This window comes from Brassica napus, chromosome A10 (genome assembly GCF_020379485.1).
Source record: "Brassica napus cultivar Da-Ae chromosome A10, Da-Ae, whole genome shotgun sequence".
Lineage (NCBI taxonomy): Eukaryota > Viridiplantae > Streptophyta > Magnoliopsida > Brassicales > Brassicaceae > Brassica > Brassica napus.
This window is the reverse complement of record NC_063443.1, coordinates 9,115,673-9,136,277: the sequence shown is the minus strand read 5'-3', so window position 1 is coordinate 9,136,277 and position 20,605 is coordinate 9,115,673. Positions and strand designations below refer to the sequence as shown.

Below are 20,605 nucleotides of genomic sequence, written 5' to 3'. Positions count from 1 at the left end.
TAATGTGATTTCATTAAAAAACAATTTACACATATAATCTTGATATTAGAAAAAGAAATCTTATTTATTTTAAAATATAATTTTAAACAATACAAAATATTTCAATGTAATCAAAATATTTTTATATATCTATATATTTTCTTAGATGATTACATAAGATAATTAAGTAACATAAACTGATATATGTTTAATTGTCTAAAAATAGTTTATAATTGTAATATTGTAATGTTTTATTTATTTTTCATATATTTAGTTGACTATAATATTTTTCAAGTACAACAAAAAAATATTGATAAATTATATTTTACTTATATAATATTATTTTTAAATAAAATCACAATTTTTACTGCTTATTTTTAAGAGATATTAAAAAACTATTTTTTTTTAAATAAATGTCGTTTGATCAAATAGTTACAAAATAATTTAATGAGGTACATATATTATATTTTATCATTATTAAAGTTATTTGTTTCTTAATATTAAATTTGCTTTTAAATTTTATGTCTTTATGTTTGTGGAACTTAATAGAACCATAATCAAAATACCAAAGCAAATCTGAATTCTAAATTTTAAGATTATTTAAAATAAATTTTAGTTTCCATTCAATAAATCAAATGCAGAAATTATTTAGAATTTATTGAATATTTTATTATTGTAAATATTGATATGTGTTCATGAACTTTCAAAAATATATCAGCTACTTACACATGTAACTTCCTATTGATTATCACTTTATTTTTTAATATTTTTTTAAGAAACATCAACATATAATTTGAGAAATATTACGAAATACAAGCACATTTGACTTAAATTAGAATAAAAAATAATTATACTTCATTTTGAATTTGAAAGAAGATATGTAACTCAATATACTCACAACATGAGTGATTCGACTAATCCAACTTATATCTAAAATCGTAGATTTAACTACGATAAAAATATTTTATAAGAATAGTAATTTATTTTATAAATATAAATCATAGGACAACTCAAAACATATTAAAATGAAAATAAAATATTAACCAACTATTACAATTTTGTTCTTTTGTAAAATTTATATATATATATATATGCATGAGACTTTATAATATTATCATTTTATATTAATTTACGTAATTTAGAATCCAACAGTTTGGTTTATTTTTTATTCCATTCTAAGTATAATATATCTTAAGTTATACATAATCTTCATAAAATATATTTACATATCTAAGACAAAAATCACCTAAATACAAATAAGAAATTAATCAAAAATTTAATATATAGAATAAAAAATATTACAGTTGAATTCATAGATGCAATCCAATTTATCCAAATAATAACTAAATCGACCAAAAAATAGTAATATCGATTAGATATAACATATATAAAATCATATGTATAATTAGAGTAACACGATATTATTAATATAAATGATGCATATAAATTATAAATTAATTTAAAATTAAAAGTAAGTAGCAATCAATTATTATAATATATTTACTTTAGAAATATTTATAACCGTGCATGAACACGGAAAAATCACCTAATATAGTTTTAAAGTTATAATCTTTTTTATTCCATCACTTACCACCTAGTATTATTTATATAGAAACCCAGTTTAGCAAAAAATAATAATATGAAATCTGCCATTACTATTATTATTATTATTATTATTATTATTATTATTGTTTAAGAAAATTTGGATGTTAGATATTTACAAAGCCACTACACCGCACTGTATATAATAATAATAATGTTTTTTACATATATCTACGCATTTATACGTTTTTGTTATTATTAAAACCTCATCGCAATTGTTTTGTTTGGCAAGTTGCAATTCCCTTTAGTCCACCATTTATTTCAGGCTGTTCTTGATTTATATAATATCGATTAAGACAAAGATAATCATAACATATTTTCCACAAGATGACAAGACCGAAAAGCTCAGACGCTAAGTAATGATTCTTATCATCTTTAGACACGAGTTTGACATAAAACTTATCTAATAATCTATTGATACGTGTGAAGAACAAGTATATTTCTCAAAAACTGGTTCATGTTCGAGTCAAATTGATGTTACATATAGTTAAATAGAAAAGGCAGTAACCACACATGAAAAACACGTAAGTAGTGGAGATGACGATGGTCGATAGCAAAGTTGAAACTATGAGAGGTAGAACTACGTGACATGGAAAAAGAACAGCGGTACACGTGGAATACGCGATGAATCGGTCATATAAAGATGTCCTCAAATAACAATATTTTTCTAATATAAAGATTGACAGGCTCACGTCAAGTATATTATAATCCAAGACGCACCAAGTTATCGTGAAAACATATTCATCAATGAAGTACAATTCAAAATCCATTTATCTAGCTCTGTTCCAATAAACCGGGACGGTTAAAAGAACCACCACTTCTTTTGCCGGTTCCCCTGTGTCAGAAACAGAGAGATCATTAGTTAATAATCAACAAGGAGAAACATCAAAGTTAGTCACAAGAATGACATATAACTAATGAGTTGATGGAGAATGGTAATGGTTTAGTGGATTCATAGATCATCACACAAACTATCTATGCATGAAGATGCAAACATAATCCCTAGCTTCTTGTAAGTTCTAATTTGGAGGAACCTTATTTACTATTGCTACCTTTTGATTAGTCTTCTGAGACTTCAACAAGATGGGCTGCGGAAGAACAGCCATGTTTGAGTCTTGGATGAACGGTCTCACTTTCTCCTCCAACATTTCCTCTACCTATAAAATCCATAAGGAGGATAATAAAACATGTTATGCATTCAGAATCACAAATGTAAACGACTGTGTTATTGTGACAAAAAAAAAAAAAACGACTGTGTCAAAGATGTTCCTTTTGGTTAACCTTCTCTTGACGCCATTTAGCTTCCCATTGTGCATCCAAGATCTTGTCTGCTATTTCTCTTTGCGCGTTGAGAAGAACTGTCTTCTCGTACAGCTTTGCAGGGTTTTTGAGATCCTCTTCACTCCAAGAGGAAGTATTCAACGGGAGATTCAGTTCCTGAACATCTTTACCAGTTACTTCTATATGACACTGGTCTCAGGAACAAGAATAGCAAAAGAACTATTGATGCTAAAACCGAAAAAGAAGAAAGAGTGCTTACACCCCAGTTCTGAGGACGAGGAGGTGGATTGAGCTTTGTGACTTCAGCTTCTAGTGCTTTCTTAGCCTTGTAGAAAGGTACATTTTTCACAATGACGGGGTCTTCCTGAGCACGGACAGGATCAATGGAGAATAAGGCCTGTAAAACCATGACAACCAAAAATGGTGATCTACATTTTTTTCAAATCTTTAAAACCCACAAAGAGGCAATCTTACATCCTGCAAATACTCCCAGCCAGGGTTTCTCTTAGCCACCAAGTCCCTAAGTTGATCATAGCGCATAGATTCCTGGAAGACATTAAGCAGATTCAACTCTCAGATAAGAGTAGACTATAGCTTTCATGGTATGCTTCGATTTAGCCTCTAGAAAGACCACAACCTTCAGTAAACTCTAAAGAGAGGTACTAACCTCGTACTGCAACCATATTTTCTTCTTGACATCTTCATCATAATCAAACCCACCAACAATCTGAGGCAAAGTGATCAACCAGAAATTTGCGATGCTTGGATCTTTCATGCTGTGAACAATGTGCTGAAATGTGAAAAAGGACTCTCATTATGAGGTGGCATACATGGCAAGCTATTGGGTCTAATAAATAGCATCTGTGGTGCTCACCTCGTAGGGATAATCCATCTTCCGCAGCACATTGTATGCTTTCCATGGAGGTTCCATGATCTGCAAAACGAATGTCATCAGTTTAAGTGGATAGTCTCTTTGGTAATTTTAATACCTACTAAGTTGTTGGGATCTATGAAGATGTTAAGCTGAGAAGAAGGCAAAACATACATCATCAGCTGAGATCCTGACTTGCAGCTTGTTCTTGCACTCGGTACAGCTCATCACACCCTGCAATATCAGTAGACCTTCCATCAAATTACTCATGTAAAAAAAGCCTATATAGTTCACCGTTAGCACACAGGCAAGCACCTTATCACATGGACATGATAATTTGAGAGGTATAAATCAAATTCTTATTAAATATAGCAGCAATATTCCATAGCGTAGAGCATTAATAGCAGGGCAAAAAGCTTACTGTTCCATCACAAGTTGGGCAGTCTTTCGTTGGCAAGGGTGCAGTAAGGTTGAGGGAGGAAGGAAGATGAACCAACTCAGCTCGATTGTCCACTATCGCATCTGCAACACAATCTGCTGTTGGTTTCTCTCCACTACAAGAAAAAACAGAAAGGATAAATCATTAAATTCTTTCATGTATGATATAGAATACCACTTGGATAGCTTTAGAATTGCCAAAATGGGAAGTGCCACCATCAACATACACTCTTTGAAACAGCTCATCTAAGGTTTCTTACATCATTTTGAACTTACATGGACACAAAATAGAATAAAACACTAGCCCAGCTTAAATTATTTTTACAGAATATATCTGAGTGATTAAATCTGAATACGTGCACAACCATATAGAAAAGGTGCAACGGCTTATGTAGTCTAAGTAGTTGAAGCCAATAATAATAATAATAACTTGGGGTTAACAAAAGACAGTCCCAACCTTCTCAAGTTGTAGTCTTTGATCTGGTAATGAACATTCCCTGTTCCTTTGCACATGGTGCATCGTAACGCCTGCCACCCATTACAAGTTTTGCAATCCCTGAAAGAATGAATGAGATCATCTCAAAGCATCAATAACGAAGGCATATGACTTCAGAACTTGAAAACCGACCGAACCTTTGGCATATGACTTTCTTCCCCAAATCCAAGGCAATGTCATAAGTCCCAAGCGTAGCAACCGCCTAACAATCCATTAATGATTAAAAGTTCGACAGATACAAATTAAGCTCACTGTAGGCACATACTCAAGTTAAAGTTCAAAACTTTTAGCACACGAACACGATTCTAAGGCGAAATAAAGCTTAAAGGTCGACACTTTTTGTCTCTACAAAGTAAACAAGAGGAGAGCAGAAAGAAACTCACGAAAACAGAGAGATAGGATATCTTGGAGATGAGTTCGGGGATGCCGAAGCCGCGAGGAGCAGAGCCAGCGATGTCGAAGGCGAGAGTGAAAGGAGACAAGACAAGTTTGATTGGGAAGTCGAGGATGTCTATGACCTTTTGTCCATGACGAGTCGAGAATTGCTTGAACTGAGCATCCGCGAACTGTGTCACGTTCTGTATCAGACGACCTGGTCCTCTCGACATTGGAGGAGAAGAAGAGGATAACAGCTTCCTCCCAGTCTCTGGTCTGGTTTGGAGGTTTAAAGATGATGTTTTAAGATTTTGTTGGCAGAGAGTGTGTACTTATCCAGGATTTGGATTCTTCACTAACCAAACATGTTCCCTTTCTATAGACTACGTGCCGTTTTCAGTGAGAGAAAAACGACGCAAAGTTATTGAGATAGAAATCTTACATGTTTTTGGAGTAAAAAGCTTTTATATTTGAGTGCTTTAAGTTATACTTTAGGCTCTCACTCTTAAGTCTTAACACTTTAAATCACTTTGTGCTTGAGGTGTATTTTGGATTCTATTATGTGTCTATTTTTAATCCAAAATACACTCATAAAAACAAGTGGGCTCATAACTAAAAACATATCTAACTTGATTTGGTTCTAAATATTAGTTTGGATTTTTGGTTGTAATTGATTTTTGGTAGGTTTCAACAGAGCCGACTTCTAACGTGCCCCAAATGTGAAATGCCAAATCTCTTATGCGTTCCTAGAGTCTTTTATGCCCCTATTTCATAATTCTTTTTTTGATCAAAATCTAAACTCCCAAATCAAATCCTTCCCGGTTATCAAAACTAAACCCTAACCCCTCTATGGATTAGTGAACCCATGGGCAAATATTTAAATTCTATACTTTTCAAATTCAAAAAAAAAATATTTTAAAATCGTTTTTTAATCATATTTTGATGATTTTTTCGAAAATATGGAAAACAACGTTTTTGGATTTTTGAAATATTTTTTATCAAATTGTATAAATCAAATAAAAAATATTAACTTTTCCATTTTAATTTTATGATTTTTTCGTTTGACATATAAAATTAAAAGAACAAAATGGTCCTTTTGAGATTGTGTTATGAGATATAGAGGCATGAGAGGAGATGATTCGTTTCAACAATCCTCGGATTGGTAAAAAAGAAGAAGAGTGGTGTGTGGATGTGGTAAAGATTGGTGGGTTCATGGATATCATATAAAATGATCAAGGATTGAGTGGATGTAGTAAAAATTAGTAAGATTATAGATAACAACATGGTCATGGATAGCATATGAAATGATCAAGAATTGAGTGGATGTGGTAAAGATTGGTGTGATCATAGATAACAGGTAAGGGATGTTTTTTGCTGGCTATGGTCAAAAACAAATATTAATTGAATTTACACATTCTACACAACAAAAAATATAAAAAAACAAAGTAAACAACCTAAATGGAGTTGGTGTGGTCATAGACATCATGTAAGAGATGATTAAGGTTTTGGTGGATACGGTCAAGAGTGGTGTGGTCATGGATAATAGCTGAGGTTCCACCTTCTCCACAAGCTTCTCCATCGCCACATCCTCAATATCCTATGTTGCTGATCAATTCTAGTTTTGAGTGCTCTTCCTTAACCGCTTATGTAAGCACCATTACCATAAAACCCTCCACCACCTCCGTGACTGCCTCCACCATCAGCATAATCTCCATAGTCACCTCCACCATGTGCTACCAACTTTGACGGCTCCACTTGCATAACCACTAGTATGACCTCCACCACCATAATCCAATTCTCCATCGCCTCCGTTACTGCTTCCGCCTCCTCCTCAGCTATTGCAACTCGTCATACCCAAAATATTTTCTCTCTCACGGGAGGAAGAATAAACGCATGTTAATTTCTCGTCATTTTCGTCTTGCTCACAGATTCTCTCGATTTCACCTTCATCCAATCATCCAATTCTATGCCACCATGTTTCTAGAAACTGTGAGACACAGTTTTCTCTCCTTCGCCAAGGAAATGGAATCAGTATTCAGGTTTCCCGAGTTTTTCAACAAAGAGATGCATAATAAGTTAAAAGGAGAGAGAGAGAGAAGAAGATGAAGAAATTGTTAACATCAGAGAAGGTGAAGAGAGGGAAGGAAGCAAAAGAAGCAGATTGAGTAATTGGAGAAAGGAGATGCATTGTTTACGTAAAGAGCTCTTTAGATAAATTACAAGAAAAAATATCTGACCAGTCTGAAATATGTGAAAATGTAAATGAAGAAGGTAAAAAAAATGTCTGAATGTAATTTTGTCTTACTATTTCAGTATATGATTGTGGGTTAGTAAAATATTTCAAGAATCCTTGAGAAAATTAAGGCAGACTATGAAAAAAACACAAAGTATGCCCATCTTTGGAGAGCTCTTTGCAATACCAAGATGCTCAAAGCTTGTGAGATACTTGTTCAGATCAATACTAGAAGATGTTGTCCTTGCTCTTTAATTTATAGTAAAAAATATTGTTGAATATGTTGTTGGAAGTTATTTTTGTTATTTTTGTCAAATTGGATGATTTCATTATGCTATTATTTTTTGAGCTACAATCAATCTATTGCAGTTAAAACATCTTTGTATGTTATTTTAGTGGTTGTTGCTTAATCACCGATACCAAATTGTTTCCATTATGATGGATACTTCCCCAAGTGTTTAGCTCATTATAACGTTTTTTGTCACTTATTGGATTATATTAACATAAAGTTTTACATAAGTCCATATCGATTTCATTCCTTCCAGAGCTATAAGCCGGCAAAAATCGCATTCCTTCCAGAGCCAGAATAACAAACTAATGATGAAATGAGATACTAGAAGTTAATCCTAATTACTTGTTAAAAGAGTTGTAGTAGATGTCATGATGATAGAAACCATGGGGTAGAGTAATCCAATCTTCAAGCTGCGGAGAGAAACAAATTAGAGAAGTTTGTTTGTTGACTTGAAGAAACTTCCTATCCAAAGAACCAAAGAACCAATTTGGCGGAGACCTCAAAGCTTGCATAACCTTAGACATGTACTTCCATTGGATCCACTCATAGCATAACACAAATAAAAAAAAATCTGGATCTTCATATGAGAACTGAAATACCCACTCTTGTCACCAACCAAAGCAAAGACTCTCCACATTTACTGAAATGAGAAAAAAATACTTAAGCGTAATCCCATAGCAATCAAACATATCCACTGAACAATAAGATAAAGATGGAGTACGAACTTGAACCCATTAGAGCAACAGAGCTGCAAATAGCAAATAGCTGAAATGATTTAGACATACACATAACCACATATTTGAACCAACCAATACCTCCAACGCTAACCGGATACAAGACCCAAACCAATACCAAACATACCATCGAACCCAAGCTCATCACGAATTCAAACTACCATCTATCCTAGACCAAAATGTAAAACATATAATATACATAAGATGTGAATGTAGGACCACAAATATGAGAAATTCAAGATCAGAAGCGACCATTGTGCATCACCGACTCCAGACCCTGACCACCTATCCCAAGACCAACGCCAACCCCAACGAACCATGAACCTTTCGATTCTAAGTCAATCAAAAGAAGATCAGAAGCTCAAATCCAGAGTAGACCACTACGTTTCACCCTAACGCGCATGCGAAAAGAAAATGGTTTGAAAGTGAACCGGCATTCTTTTTCCTTATGGTTACTTTTTCTATTTTTGGTTTTTTTCATTGAAATTCCACAAATTAACCCAAACTCAAATTTTCATCTCCAAACTGGACGATAACATCCACACGTGTGGGGAGTCCATTCTCTCAGTTAATGTGTCTTGAATCTTGACCATTTAAACTCACTATTACTTGTTTCCATATATATAAACTAGGGAAAAATTCTCAAATATGACTTTTTAACTTCCATAGTATAAATTGCGGCAATGAAATATATCAAAACACATACTATAGAAATGTAATACATAAACAACACTAAATCTTGCACTAAAACCATGTTACTGTAATTTTGAAATTAAAATATGAAAACATTAAATTTAATGAAATATATATATATATATAGTGTTGTTTATGTATTACATTTCTATAGTATTTGTTTTGATATATTTTATTGCCGCAATTTATACTATGGAAGTTAAAAAGTCATATTTGAGAATTTAATGTTTCATATATATATATAGTGTTGTTTATGTATTACATTTCTTCCACTAGTATACATAATATATATATATATATATATATATCTTCCACTAGTATACATATTTAAATTATATTACTATATTTTGCATGATACATATCATAATTAAACACATATTATAAAATATAATAATTTAAATAAATGAAAAATAATATGACGAAAATAGAAAGATAAGTATATAGTCAATGATAGTTTTTATATTGTTAAAATTGTAAGCAAAATAAAATGAAAATATTATATTTATAAAAAACAAATAAATATATTGAAAATTAAATATTTGCAGATCTCTCGTAAAGAACACCCAATATATAGCGGGTGAAAACTGCATGCAGATCTTCTACTTTTTCTAAAAAAAACAAAAAAAAATAGAACTGCTTGCAGATCTCCCACTATCTGCAATGTAAAATCAGAAATGATTGAATGGTGAATGCAGTGTGGAAAAACTATTTGTGCAGATGATCTGCACTTTTCCCGCTATATCATTCGAACACTAAAAAGTGTTTGTTGAGTTTTCCTGATTTTGTAAAAAGCTTTCATAATCCATGAAAGCTTAGCGAGAATCTTTTCGATTTTATCAAATACTATCTTTTTGATACATTCTTGGGTCTTCTTGCAGTCAGTGGCAGAACTAGCTTGTAAGAAGGGTGGTCACTTGATCCATATGAAAAAAAAATCTTGTAATTTCCTTCTAAATTTTTGATGAAATGCTGAGAAATTAATTTATTGACCCTTGTGAATTATAATTGTTATTAAATTGATCCTGGTAAACATAAATCATGCCACTACCACTGTTCACAATTACATTTCTCAACATACCCTTTGACAATACAGAATTTTCACTGACACCTGTGCACCCGCGGTAAAATTTGGGACTAGCAAACTATTGAATCTGAGAGCATGAAAAATGCTGTGCTTTTTTTTCTGTCACAAGAAAAATGATGTGCTTAAAAATGCAAACTTGACGTAAGTTTGGGTCTTTTTTTTAAAGAAAATATTAAAAAAGGAATCATATTCTGTGAAAACTAAGCAGCCCAAGGAGAATGGTCGCGAGATAAGTAAAACCTGCCCCGCTAAAGCTCCAACCTTTCAATTTCTCTCCCTCTTGCTAATCAATCAATCACTGTACCTTCGCTCCGAAAATCAATGGCGGCGACCGCAGCGGCGACGATCGGTTTCCCGCAGGCATATCTGGAGGGTAAAGAGGTGAAGGAGACGAGCTCGCTGGTGACTGAGCTCTGCCGTCATTTCTACACTCAAGGTTGGGTATCTGGAACCGGCGGTAGCATCACCATGAAGGTTCACGATGCTTCTATCCCTAAACCCGACCAACTCATCATCATGTCTCCTTCAGGTTTCTCTCTTTCTTTCTCCCTGATTTCGATTTTGATTTTGATTGTATGTATGTGTCTTTCCTCTAGTGTACTTTGCTGTCTGAACAATGCTTGTCGGACTTCCTGTCTTCAAGTGAGGTTTGTAGTTCCTAGACATGTGGTTTCTAGACATCATCTTGTGTATCTATGCTCGTACAATCACTTTAGTTAGTAACACTCTTTCTGTGCACTATTGTTTTGTCTTTTTAATGTTTAGAAGCATTTGAATCATTAGCAACTTAAAAAAAATGCAAACTTTTGCCAATTTGTTATTGAGTTTTATTTGGTTTCATGGCTGTGTGTTGAAGGTGTTCAAAAGGAGAGGATGCAACCTGAGGATATGTATATCTTATCTCCTAATGGATCCATCGTATCTGCACCTTCTCCAAAGCCTTACCCTAACAAGCCTCCCAAGTGTACTGATTGTGCTCCTCTTTTCATGAAGGTATTCTGGTTTTGTCTCACCTTATAAGATAGTGAAACTGATTTTCTCTGAAACTACCTTGGTCTATTTTGATATTGGCAAATTGTAATGGGTACTTCTACTTAGTTGTATTGTAGTTTCTTTGCTGAATTGTGCTTTTTTTTTTCTCGATTTTCTTTAGCAATACTTAGAGATTCTCTTTGAAGTTTTTCGCAGCATTTACACTTTGCAAGTTAAACTGTTTCTAGAGCACATGGGTCATGACCCAAATAGTTTAAGATTTAATGCCCTTCCTCTCATTTAGAATGGAAAAATACGTTGATTGCTAATGACTATTGGATTCCATTCCAAAACAAATAAGTGCAGAACAGGCGGCTTTCTTTGGGGAAACGCTTGCGAAAACTCGGTTACAAGGTAACACTTGTTCAATCTGAGTTATAGTCCACTCGTTGGATGTCTCAGTGGGTTTCTTCGACCCATAGAACCTCCACTCCGTTGCCTTGGTAGAAATAGATTCAGTCAAGACTCAAGTGTTAGAAAAGAACAATGGGTTCAGTCAAGTGTAGAGTTGTATTGTTGACAATCTTGAAAAAGGGATGTTTTGTTGTAAATTTTTCCTCATTAAAAAACCAAATTTAAACATTGTTATCTTGCGTTCAGTTGAACAGTGCGATTGAGGGATCATTACTTGTAATATGTAAACTTACATTTGATTTGCATTTATGTTTCAACAAGCTTTACGTGGTCTGCATTAGTGCTTTTTGCAGTTTTCAAGCAAGTAAAGTTCCATTTTTAACCAGACTTGCATAGTTTAGTATCTCAATTTTTTGCCCTACCAAATTGTCTTGCTCTGTTTGTAAGATATTACATTTTATTTTATGTCTAATCTCTAGTAGTAACAGTAGATAACTGACATTAATAAAAGATGCATAGCACTGACTGACTTTGTTATAGTTTCTAACGCCTGGTGAATGGTGATGAACTCTTATGAGGTAATATTTAACGTTGTGGTGCAGGCATATGAGATGCGAAATGCTGGAGCTGTTATTCATAGCCATGGCATGGAATCTTGTCTTGTGACAATGCTTAATCCACAAGCCAAAGAATTTCGTGTAAGCCTGAATGTTAGACAAATTCAAACGTCCCTAGCTGCCAGTTAAAAGTTTGGATCTTAATGTTTTTTTTTCTTACTTGACATACTGCAGATAACTCACATGGAGATGATAAAAGGGATTCAAGGTCACGGATACTATGACGAACTTGTTGTCCCAATCATAGAGAACACAGCTTATGAGAACGAACTCACAGATTCACTCACCAAAGTTGTATGTGTATATATAATACCCAAGGAAACTTGAATTTGGTCATATGCAATCAAAGAATGGTTTTCATTAGTCTTTTGACTAATATGGCTCCCATTTGCAGATAGAAGCCTATCCAAAAGCAACCGCAGTGTTGGTACGCAATCACGGAGTTTACATTTGGGGTGATTCTTGGATCCATGCTAAGACACAGGTGTGTGCAAATCGCTTCAGACACTAAGTTCTATATCGTTTTGTTATGTTATGTTCATATAAACTTTCGATTCTCGTTTCCAGGCTGAATGTTACCATTATCTGTTCGATGCTGCCATCAAGCTTCATCAACTGGGTCTGGATGCTGCTACACCAGAGCACGGGCCTATTCGAAGACATGTACACTCACAGAACCACATTTCCACAAAACTATCTGTAAAATCCGGAGTCAAGGATTCACAAAACCAAACAGAACCGCCTCGGGTATAAACTCAATGATCTCTCTCTCTTGTCATCTTGTAGAAGTGTTGATTTTAGTTATACTGTATTTGGTTGCAACAGCGATGCATTGTTCTCGACATTGAAGGAACAACTACTCCCATAACATTCGTCACAGACGTTCTCTTTCCCTATGCTCGTGAAAACGTTGGAAAGCATTTGAATCTGACGTACGACACAGCAGAAACACAAGAGGATATCAAGTTGCTGCGGTCTCAGGTAAAAAAAAACGAATTATTATCCTCTACAAACTTTTCTTTATTGTTTCCAACTGACTAAGGCTCATCATCTCTGGTATTTTGTTGCAGGTTGAAGAAGACTTAAGACAGGGTTTAGCCGGTGCTGTTCCTATACCTCATGCTGATGAAGGCAAAGAGAAGGTCATTGCCGCTGTGGTCTCTAATGTAGAGGCAATGATCAAAGCTGATAGAAAGATCACTGCTTTAAAGGAATTGCAAGTGAGAAAACAAAACAAGTTTTCCGCCTTTTGTTGATTTTGATAATGTCTGATATGAGTATATGAATCTTTGTAATGTAGGGTCACATATGGAGAACGGGTTTTGAATGTAATGAACTGAAGTCTGTTGTGTTCGAGGATGTAGCAGAGGCTTTAGAGAAATGGCATTCTTCTGGAATTAAGGTCTGTTCATGTAGTTAAGTTCTTAGAGAAATGTCGTTTTTTTTGTTGTTGTTGCAGGTCTAATGTTTTGATTGTGACTAGGTTTACATATATTCAAGTGGTAGTCGATTAGCGCAAAGGCTTCTCTTTGGGAACACAAACTATGGAGATTTGAGGAAGTATTTATCTGGCTTTTTCGACACCACAATCGGGTATAACAAAAGCTCTTATCACTTTTATTTCAGTAGAGTATATATGATCCAGCTGCTTGCACATGACATCTCATACGCTTCTTGGATGCAGAAACAAGAAAGAAAGCAAGAGTTACAAGGAGATTACAGAGACATTGGGCGTGGATGATCCTTCGGAGATTCTTTTTGTGACGGATGTTTATCAAGAAGCTACAGCTGCAAAAACTGCAGGTAAAAAAAAACACAACAAAACTCGATGAATCCTATTTTACTTCAAAACCGGTTTGAGATTCTATTTAAAGGAACTGACATTTTCTCAATTATGCAAAAAGGTCTGGAGGCAATTATATCGATTCGACCTGGTAATGCTTCCCTTCCAGAGAATCACGGGTTCAAGACTGTCACATCGTTTTCCCAAATCTAGACATTCCTCTATGTGTGTTTCCTACCTATGGTCTTGTACTTGATATGAGCACAGTTACCAAATAAATAGACTTGGTAATAAATCTAAATGTAGAGTTCAGCTTGACAAAGCTCTGATCCGATTTACTAGCCAAATGAATAAGCTTTCGTTTATGCATGTGGCGATGTTTGACAGGTATGATTTGAGTGACAATGGTGGAACCAGTATGCTAGGTAATTATAGTACAAAATCTTTAAACAGTGAATATGAACATAAATTCTTGAACCTCAAAGAATTAAAGAACAAAATTATTCATTGTTAAATTTGATAAGGAACCACCATTCATTTTTATTCCTGTTATTTTATTTTCGTACATTCCTTTTTTATTCGTTCTTCTTGTTTTCCGAATGGTCATCAGTCAGACCCTTAGTGTTAAATATGCGCAGAATAACAAATTTGCAAACATAGCAGATTCCCAAACCTTACATATTATGTAAACAGCCATATTGGCGTTGTGAGGCTAACGCCCTGTTACAGCTGTGAGGCTCAAATCATTGGTAGAGAGACTACCCTGGTCACAAGATCCTCTTCTTGCTATTAACGCACGCTGCTTTGGCTCTTGGAGGTTCGTGTTTTCGGTAGTTAGCATCCAGATCACGGTTGAAACATTTGGTCTATCGTTTGCAGCTTCTTGCGCACACAACAAACCAATCTGAACACATCTCGTTATCTCTTTCTCGAAAGACTTATCAAAGATGGTTGGATCAGCTAGAGAAGCAGCCTCACCTTCGTTCCACAGCTTCCACGCCTGTTAAAAGGACCAAACTACATGTAAAGTTTCAAAGCTAGTAAAGCTACTAAACACTGTATTATTAATACACACTTACATAAGCTAAAAGGTTTAGATTATTCTCTTCCTTGTGAGAGTTTTTTCTCCCACTTAGGATCTCTAAAAATATAACCCCCAAACTAAAAACGTCTGATTTTTCTGAAATTAAACCTTCCATTGCATATTCAGGTGACATATAGCCGCTGCAATAACAAATATTGGTTATGATAAAACCGATTTTCAAAATATTTGTGTGTTTTGTAATAATGTGAATGGATACTTACTATGTTCCAACAACCCTTCTTGTGTTTGCTTCATCTTCATTTGCTCGAAAAACTCTTGCAAGCCCGAAATCAGATATTTTGGGATTCAGATTGTCATCTAACAAAATGTTGCTGACTTTTAGATCTCTGTGTATGATCTTTAGTCTTGAATCTCTGTGAAGATACAAGAGACCTCTGCAAATCCCTTCCATTATGTTGAACCGTGTCTTCCAGTCAAGAATCTTTTGCTTCAATGGGTCTGAAGAAAAAAGCTAACAAAAATCATTACCTTTCTCTTCTATCACCCCCAAGTAAAACACAGAGGAGATAAGTTTTACCAAATAGATAGGCATCCAAGCTTTTATTAGGCATATATTCGTAGACTAACAGTCTTTCTTCACCTTCAATGCAACAGCCAAGTAACTTCACTAGATTCCGATGTTGCAACTTGGAAATCACAACCACTTCGTTCATAAGCTCCTCAAGTCCTTGTCCTGATGCCTGTGAGAGCCTCTTCACTGCAACTTCTTGCCCTTCTGACAATTTTCCCTGTTTTAGAAACCAATCAGTTAGTCTGAGACATTTTTTCAAAAACGGATTCTTGTTTGATGCCGTTTTTCACCTTGTAAACAGGACCAAATCCACCTTGTCCGAGCTTGTTTCTTAGAGAGAAGCTATCAGTTGCTGTGGCTAACACTTGAAACTCAAAGAGTGGAAGCTCCTTGAGCTTCACTTGGTTAGAAGCAGTCTCATTACCACTTGTAAGTGCTTCCATTCTCTTAAACATTAATTCTGCACTTGTATCTGGTAAGGCAATAAAGCAAACAAAATAATAGTAAAAAGAACAATATGAAGCTCTTAAAATCATCAATGAACTCTAACCTGGACGTTTTTTGAATTTCCTGCATGCTAAAAGAACGCAGACGGCAGCAAGGAACGCAACGCCTAGCACGGGTGCAATGATGATAACTGCTCGATTGCTATGTGTTTCTACATGTTTGACGAGAAAACATAAGTCAATTAAGGGTCCGAATGACAATATGAAGAACAACTGCGGTTCAGTCTTAGTGGTAACAAAACACGTACACATACACATATGTATATATAGAGATTTTTGTTACTATTAGCTGCGGTGCGGTTTGTAAATATTCGAAGCCTAAGAAGGATACAAGTAAAAATACGAGAGGGGCTTTCACTCACTGAGTTCAGAATGCGGAAGTCGAATATAAAGATCAATGCCAGTTCTCAATGATGATTGCATATCAACTAAGTTACCACTCCAAAGCATGCATCCGATTCCCCGATCAAAAGCATAAGCAGTGCAAGAACAGTTATCCTTACACTGTTTAGGACAATCTTGCTCATTAGCATCAGATTGTACTGCATTGACTGGTACTTTCATCTTCTGCAGTCTAACAAACACATCTCCTTTTCCTCCTCCATTGCTCTGCCTCTCGCACCGCAATTGACCTTTTCTCACACATCCATTACTCCAATTCCTTGCATTCCACTCTGTGCTGTTCCTCGGCACAAACCCTTTAACACATTCACAAGGCGGATCTTCCCGGGAACTGCAGCTTCCGTTTGGACCACATATACCGTATGCATCACAGTACGTAGATGGAAACATTGCACCGATCCTCCAATCTCTCAAAGAAGTACTCCAATCTCTCTGATATATAACTCCATCAGGATCCAAGTTAAAGTGATACATGAAAGAATCATTAGCAAATGACATTGAAAATGTTCCTTGCTTATCATTGATAAGATTAAACCCATCAAGAAACAAAAGAGAATCCACGTCCGGTAAACCGATGAAAACCTGACCGTTCCAAGGTCCACTACGCCAGACTGGAACATTGTTCTTCCAAATCAGAAGCTCAGGAAACGTGAGCTCGGGAAAGGTTAAAGGAGCAAGACCAGCTGTATAGTTCCCTGTTGAAGGATCTTGATAGCTTCTCCAAGAAGTAAGCTTCAGATTCTCTCCGGTTCTCTTGTTGGTCCCAAGAGTCATTGTTGGCAAGAAAGAGTTATAAGGATGCTTGAAACTCTCCCAGAGAATCTCTCCGTTGTTTTGGTTATCTTGTAACGCAAGGTTCCCAGTATCCATCAGCTGAATCCAAGCAGCATTTGGAGCCATGGTTAGCGTGACGTTGGTCGACCATAGAAGGCGGTTTCGACCATCGGTAACCACGAGGTTTCCGTCGTCGGAGATGGAAACAACACCGGAAGCGTCGTTGATGGGAGTGTCTTTGTTAGCAACCCAAACCACAGTTTGTTTTGGAATCTTGTCGTACCAAATCCCGACGTAACGTATCCGAGTAGTGGAATTTACAGGAGTGAAGAAACCAAACCTGAAAACACCACTTTGGGAGAGAAGGGAATCTGTGTCGTTGATCGGAGTAGTGAAGGTGATTCTGTCTTGGCCGAAGCAGAGCCTAACGGAGAAGCAAGAGAGTGTTGCAAGTAGAAGAACAATAACGAAACGACGACGTGTGTTCAGTAGAAGCACCATAACTATAGTTGGAAAAGAATAGTTCCAGTTTTGCTTTGCTCTTTGTTCTCTCTTTGGAAAGAGAGGTATACAAATAATAAACGTAGTCGTAATTGTCTGTGGTGTAGTATTGTGTTTGCTGACTTTTCTACTGATGGCAGCGTGGGACTGAGAAAGAAAGCGTGAGAGAGAGGACTACTTGCGTTAGCGCCAATCTTACTGGGACCACTTTTGAAAAAAATTGAGTTGACTTTATCGTGAAATTTCAACGTAGACAAGGAGTAGGGAGTAGTCATGGACGGTCAAATCAGGTGTCTTATGAAAGAGTGATTGTAAGAAAATTAAGCGAGTTCATACTACGTTGGTTCCAAAGAGGTTGTAACTTGTATTTGTAAGATTCATTCCCTGCAACAAGACGAAGGTAACTTGTTTTTGTAAAGCATCAAAAGAGTGAAAGATGTTAAAAATATTTAAAACCCTTATGATTCTTCTGCTTTTTGTTATTTCTGGAACAACTCTATGTGGAAGATAAAGATATGTGACACAGCAGTTGCTCCACTCTTTCATAAATACACTCAGTTCATGAAAAATTGAATTAGAGGAAGGAAGATCCTACAAACGATCCGAAGCACTGACTCAAATTTTGTAGCATTCGAGAGATTCAGATTCCATCTTCTTGAGACCTGTGGAGTTGATGGTGAAGAGCGGGAAAATCAAGTTTAAAACAACTCACCATGCGAGTGAGTTTATCAACTTTAACACACGGGTGAAGAATGGAGGATGGTTTGTCTTCTGTCAAGGAGAAAGAAAAACACAAGCTTATCAAACGGGAAAGAAGTGCTTGCACGTTATAAAAAGAATTTTCAGTTTCAAAAAAGTGCTTGCAGGTTATGGGTATTGAGGTGTTGCTGGTGGGATTTATAGGCTGTCTTCAAAGACAGATTATAGGAGATATAAGAAGAAGCAACGACAGTATTCGAAACTGTGGTGTTTCAAGTTGAAGAAGAAGAAATTTATTTAAAAAAAAAAAAACAAGTTGAAGAAGAAGCTACTTCCCGAGAGACGAGTTATGATGTACGCTGGTCTGGTACGTTGGGTTAAAGACAACATCTCCAGAGCTACAAGGGTGCAATTTAAGTGGACGAATTATCTAGGTGTTGTTACCACCTACAAAGAAAGACCAACATTTGCTTGTTGCTGAAGAAACAATGGTTAGCAAGGAATCTGAACTGCAACATATTGTGGAAAACAGAGTATAAAACAAGGCATATGGTTTCACTTTCGATCAATCAAGAAAATTGTAAAAGTTTCTTAGAACTCTTCTTTCTCTTTACTCTGTGGTTACTGTGATTTTTCTGTGAACTTTCTAGGAAAATCTTACTCATTCATGTTCTAGAGCCGTTTCTTCTTCTAAGATCCATTGTTTGTTTTTTGTTTGGTGGTGATATATACGGAAATACCGTATCAGAATAGTATATACTGCTATCAGATTTTGGCAAATCATGTATACAACTTTCACATTGAAATTCCAATAAAAACACCATTAAAGAAGTGACTCATTAAATAAACATAAAAAAAATTAGCAAGAGAAAACACATACTTGCACAAACATCATCAGCATCTTCGAACCATAATGGATGTCTTGTCTTTAAAAAAATTAGTATCACTGTTTTGTAATTTGTAAAATATAGATATTTTATATATTTCTCGTAGTTGCACTATTCAATATATATGTCACCATTTATATTTTGTTTTGAACCGCTTATTTTAAACGAAACTCAGTTGTCTTTCAGTATGCGGTTCTCTTATACAAACCGTAGTTAAACCGTACCGCAATATCCAATCCGCTTGTCTCGTACCGCTTAAACCTCTGTTACCATTCGGAGCCATATATATAAGTTAGAAACAGTTTAATATGCTACTTTTTCTTTTGTCTAACACTCTTTTAGGTTAATTAAATATAGTTGATAAAAGAAATAAAATGCGAGTAATAGTTGACTAAATTTTATGGACATCTAAAAAATATTCAAATAGAATCAATAAGCCAAAAATAAGTATAATGCTCGTTATATATATTAAGTTAGATGGATTTCCAATCTAAAAATTTATAATAAATGTATTGTTCACTTGATTTTATATAGTACTTAGGATCATTTCTAACTATTGATGTGGAAAACTTTGTCTGTAATATATCCCTTTGAGCGTCAATCTTAAAATGTTGGGGCAATGATCGATGGACCAACTTTGGACAAGATCAATGTGGATCGGATTAGACTGTATTGATTAGCTCTGATACCATGTTAAGTTAGCTGAGATTCCATAATAAAACCAATTTGTGATGAATTAATTAATCCAACTATCTTATATATTACTTAAGATTCATTATAACTACCAATGTCGCAGACTTTATATCCTGTAATATGTATATAACCCAGAGGATAGGCTGTATCATTAAGCTGGCTAATTATGCAGAAATTTGGTATCAATCTCGTCTTGAATTTAGATGATATTAGTGGTTTACCGGCGCTACGCGCCGGATTTTTATAATAATTTAAATAGATTTTTAGATATTAAAATGTATTTAAGTGAATTTATCAAATTTTATTGTATTAAAATGTATGTTAGTGAATTTATCAAATTTTATTATCACTTTAAGAACTATTTGTCAAAATTATAAAACATCTTTATTTTTGGTTTAATTCCTATATCATTGATTGTGAGGTTTGGAGAAATGAAATGGAACCCAACAGAGTTTTTTAAACAGATTCATCCACACACACCTTACCTTCACCAGTTACCTTGCAGTCGGGGAGCTGTGTTCTTCCTAAAGCAGTGGAGAGAGTTCTACGTCTATATGAACATGAGATTCCCTGAAAGCGCTAAAGCAAACCTGGTTCAGATACCCAAATCAAGAACCAATGGTTGGCAAGCTTCTTGGAAGAAGTTCTTGATCGACATGATGT

The 20,605-nt window shown here is 35.1% G+C and overlaps 3 protein-coding genes across 5 annotated transcripts; 1 reads left to right on the top strand and 2 right to left on the bottom strand.

Moving 5' to 3' along the window:
* Window positions 1-2,199: 2,199 nt before the first annotated feature.
* LOC106431118 lies at window positions 2,200-5,346 on the bottom strand. 2 transcript variants are annotated; one of them, XM_013871931.3, is made up of 12 exons: window positions 5,023-5,346; window positions 4,796-4,870; window positions 4,629-4,749; window positions 4,155-4,287; window positions 3,908-3,967; window positions 3,737-3,796; window positions 3,530-3,652; window positions 3,337-3,408; window positions 3,122-3,259; window positions 2,863-3,018; window positions 2,634-2,738; window positions 2,200-2,416 (listed from the first exon to the last, which is right to left on the bottom strand). In XM_013871931.3, exons 1-12 carry the CDS (start codon window positions 5,273-5,275, stop codon window positions 2,384-2,386), a joined length of 1,329 nt encoding a protein of 442 aa, XP_013727385.1. In that variant the 5' UTR covers window positions 5,276-5,346; the 3' UTR covers window positions 2,200-2,383. The 2 variants fall into 2 exon arrangements, with proteins under 2 accessions (XP_013727385.1, XP_013727384.1); XM_013871930.3 differs by having other exon boundaries at window positions 4,629-4,727; window positions 4,805-4,869; window positions 5,051-5,344.
* A 4,898-nt stretch (window positions 5,347-10,244) lies between these two features.
* LOC106371273 (probable bifunctional methylthioribulose-1-phosphate dehydratase/enolase-phosphatase E1) lies at window positions 10,245-14,233 on the top strand. Of its 2 annotated transcripts, XM_013811320.3 has the most exons (13): window positions 10,250-10,607; window positions 10,935-11,071; window positions 11,417-11,464; window positions 12,067-12,162; window positions 12,256-12,375; window positions 12,476-12,565; window positions 12,649-12,828; window positions 12,907-13,062; window positions 13,152-13,301; window positions 13,382-13,483; window positions 13,565-13,674; window positions 13,766-13,884; window positions 13,986-14,233. In XM_013811320.3, exons 1-13 carry the CDS (start codon window positions 10,400-10,402, stop codon window positions 14,075-14,077), a joined length of 1,608 nt encoding a protein of 535 aa, XP_013666774.1. In that variant the 5' UTR covers window positions 10,250-10,399; the 3' UTR covers window positions 14,078-14,233. The 2 variants fall into 2 exon arrangements, with proteins under 2 accessions (XP_013666775.1, XP_013666774.1); XM_013811321.3 differs by lacking the exon at window positions 11,417-11,464 and having other exon boundaries at window positions 10,245-10,607.
* A 222-nt stretch (window positions 14,234-14,455) lies between these two features.
* LOC106371274 (G-type lectin S-receptor-like serine/threonine-protein kinase At1g11330) lies at window positions 14,456-18,968 on the bottom strand. Its single transcript, XM_013811322.3, has 7 exons — window positions 16,349-18,968; window positions 16,031-16,138; window positions 15,771-15,952; window positions 15,487-15,697; window positions 15,170-15,407; window positions 14,944-15,088; window positions 14,456-14,864 (listed from the first exon to the last, which is right to left on the bottom strand). The coding sequence occupies exons 1-7, from the start codon at window positions 17,661-17,663 to the stop codon at window positions 14,577-14,579; spliced, it is 2,487 nt and encodes an 828-aa protein (XP_013666776.1). The 5' UTR covers window positions 17,664-18,968; the 3' UTR covers window positions 14,456-14,576.
* Between the last annotated feature and the right edge of the window lie 1,637 nt (window positions 18,969-20,605).

Bases quoted from the DNA above. Each gene is read 5' to 3' on its own strand.
- LOC106431118 (XM_013871931.3), bottom strand. From the start codon at position 5,275: ATGTCGAGAGGACCAGGTCGTCTGATACAGAACGTGACACAGTTCGCG. The intron at 3,797-3,907 runs GTATGTTTTGCC...TTCGTTTTGCAG, and splicing joins TCAGGATCTCAGCTGATGAT to ATCATGGAACCTCCATGGAA. The intron at 3,260-3,336 runs GTAAGATTGCCT...ATGGTTTTACAG, and splicing joins GCTGGGAGTATTTGCAGGAT to GCCTTATTCTCCATTGATCC.
- LOC106371273 (XM_013811320.3), top strand. From the start codon at position 10,400: ATGGCGGCGACCGCAGCGGCGACGATCGGTTTCCCGCAGGCATATCTG. The intron at 13,063-13,151 runs GTAAAAAAAAAC...ATTTTGTTGCAG, and splicing joins TCAAGTTGCTGCGGTCTCAG to GTTGAAGAAGACTTAAGACA. The intron at 13,302-13,381 runs GTGAGAAAACAA...TTTGTAATGTAG, and splicing joins CTGCTTTAAAGGAATTGCAA to GGTCACATATGGAGAACGGG.
- LOC106371274 (XM_013811322.3), bottom strand. From the start codon at position 17,663: ATGGTGCTTCTACTGAACACACGTCGTCGTTTCGTTATTGTTCTTCTA. The intron at 15,089-15,169 runs GTAAGTATCCAT...TTGTTATTGCAG, and splicing joins AGAAGGGTTGTTGGAACATA to CGGCTATATGTCACCTGAAT. The intron at 14,865-14,943 runs GTAAGTGTGTAT...TCCTTTTAACAG, and splicing joins ATCTAAACCTTTTAGCTTAT to GCGTGGAAGCTGTGGAACGA.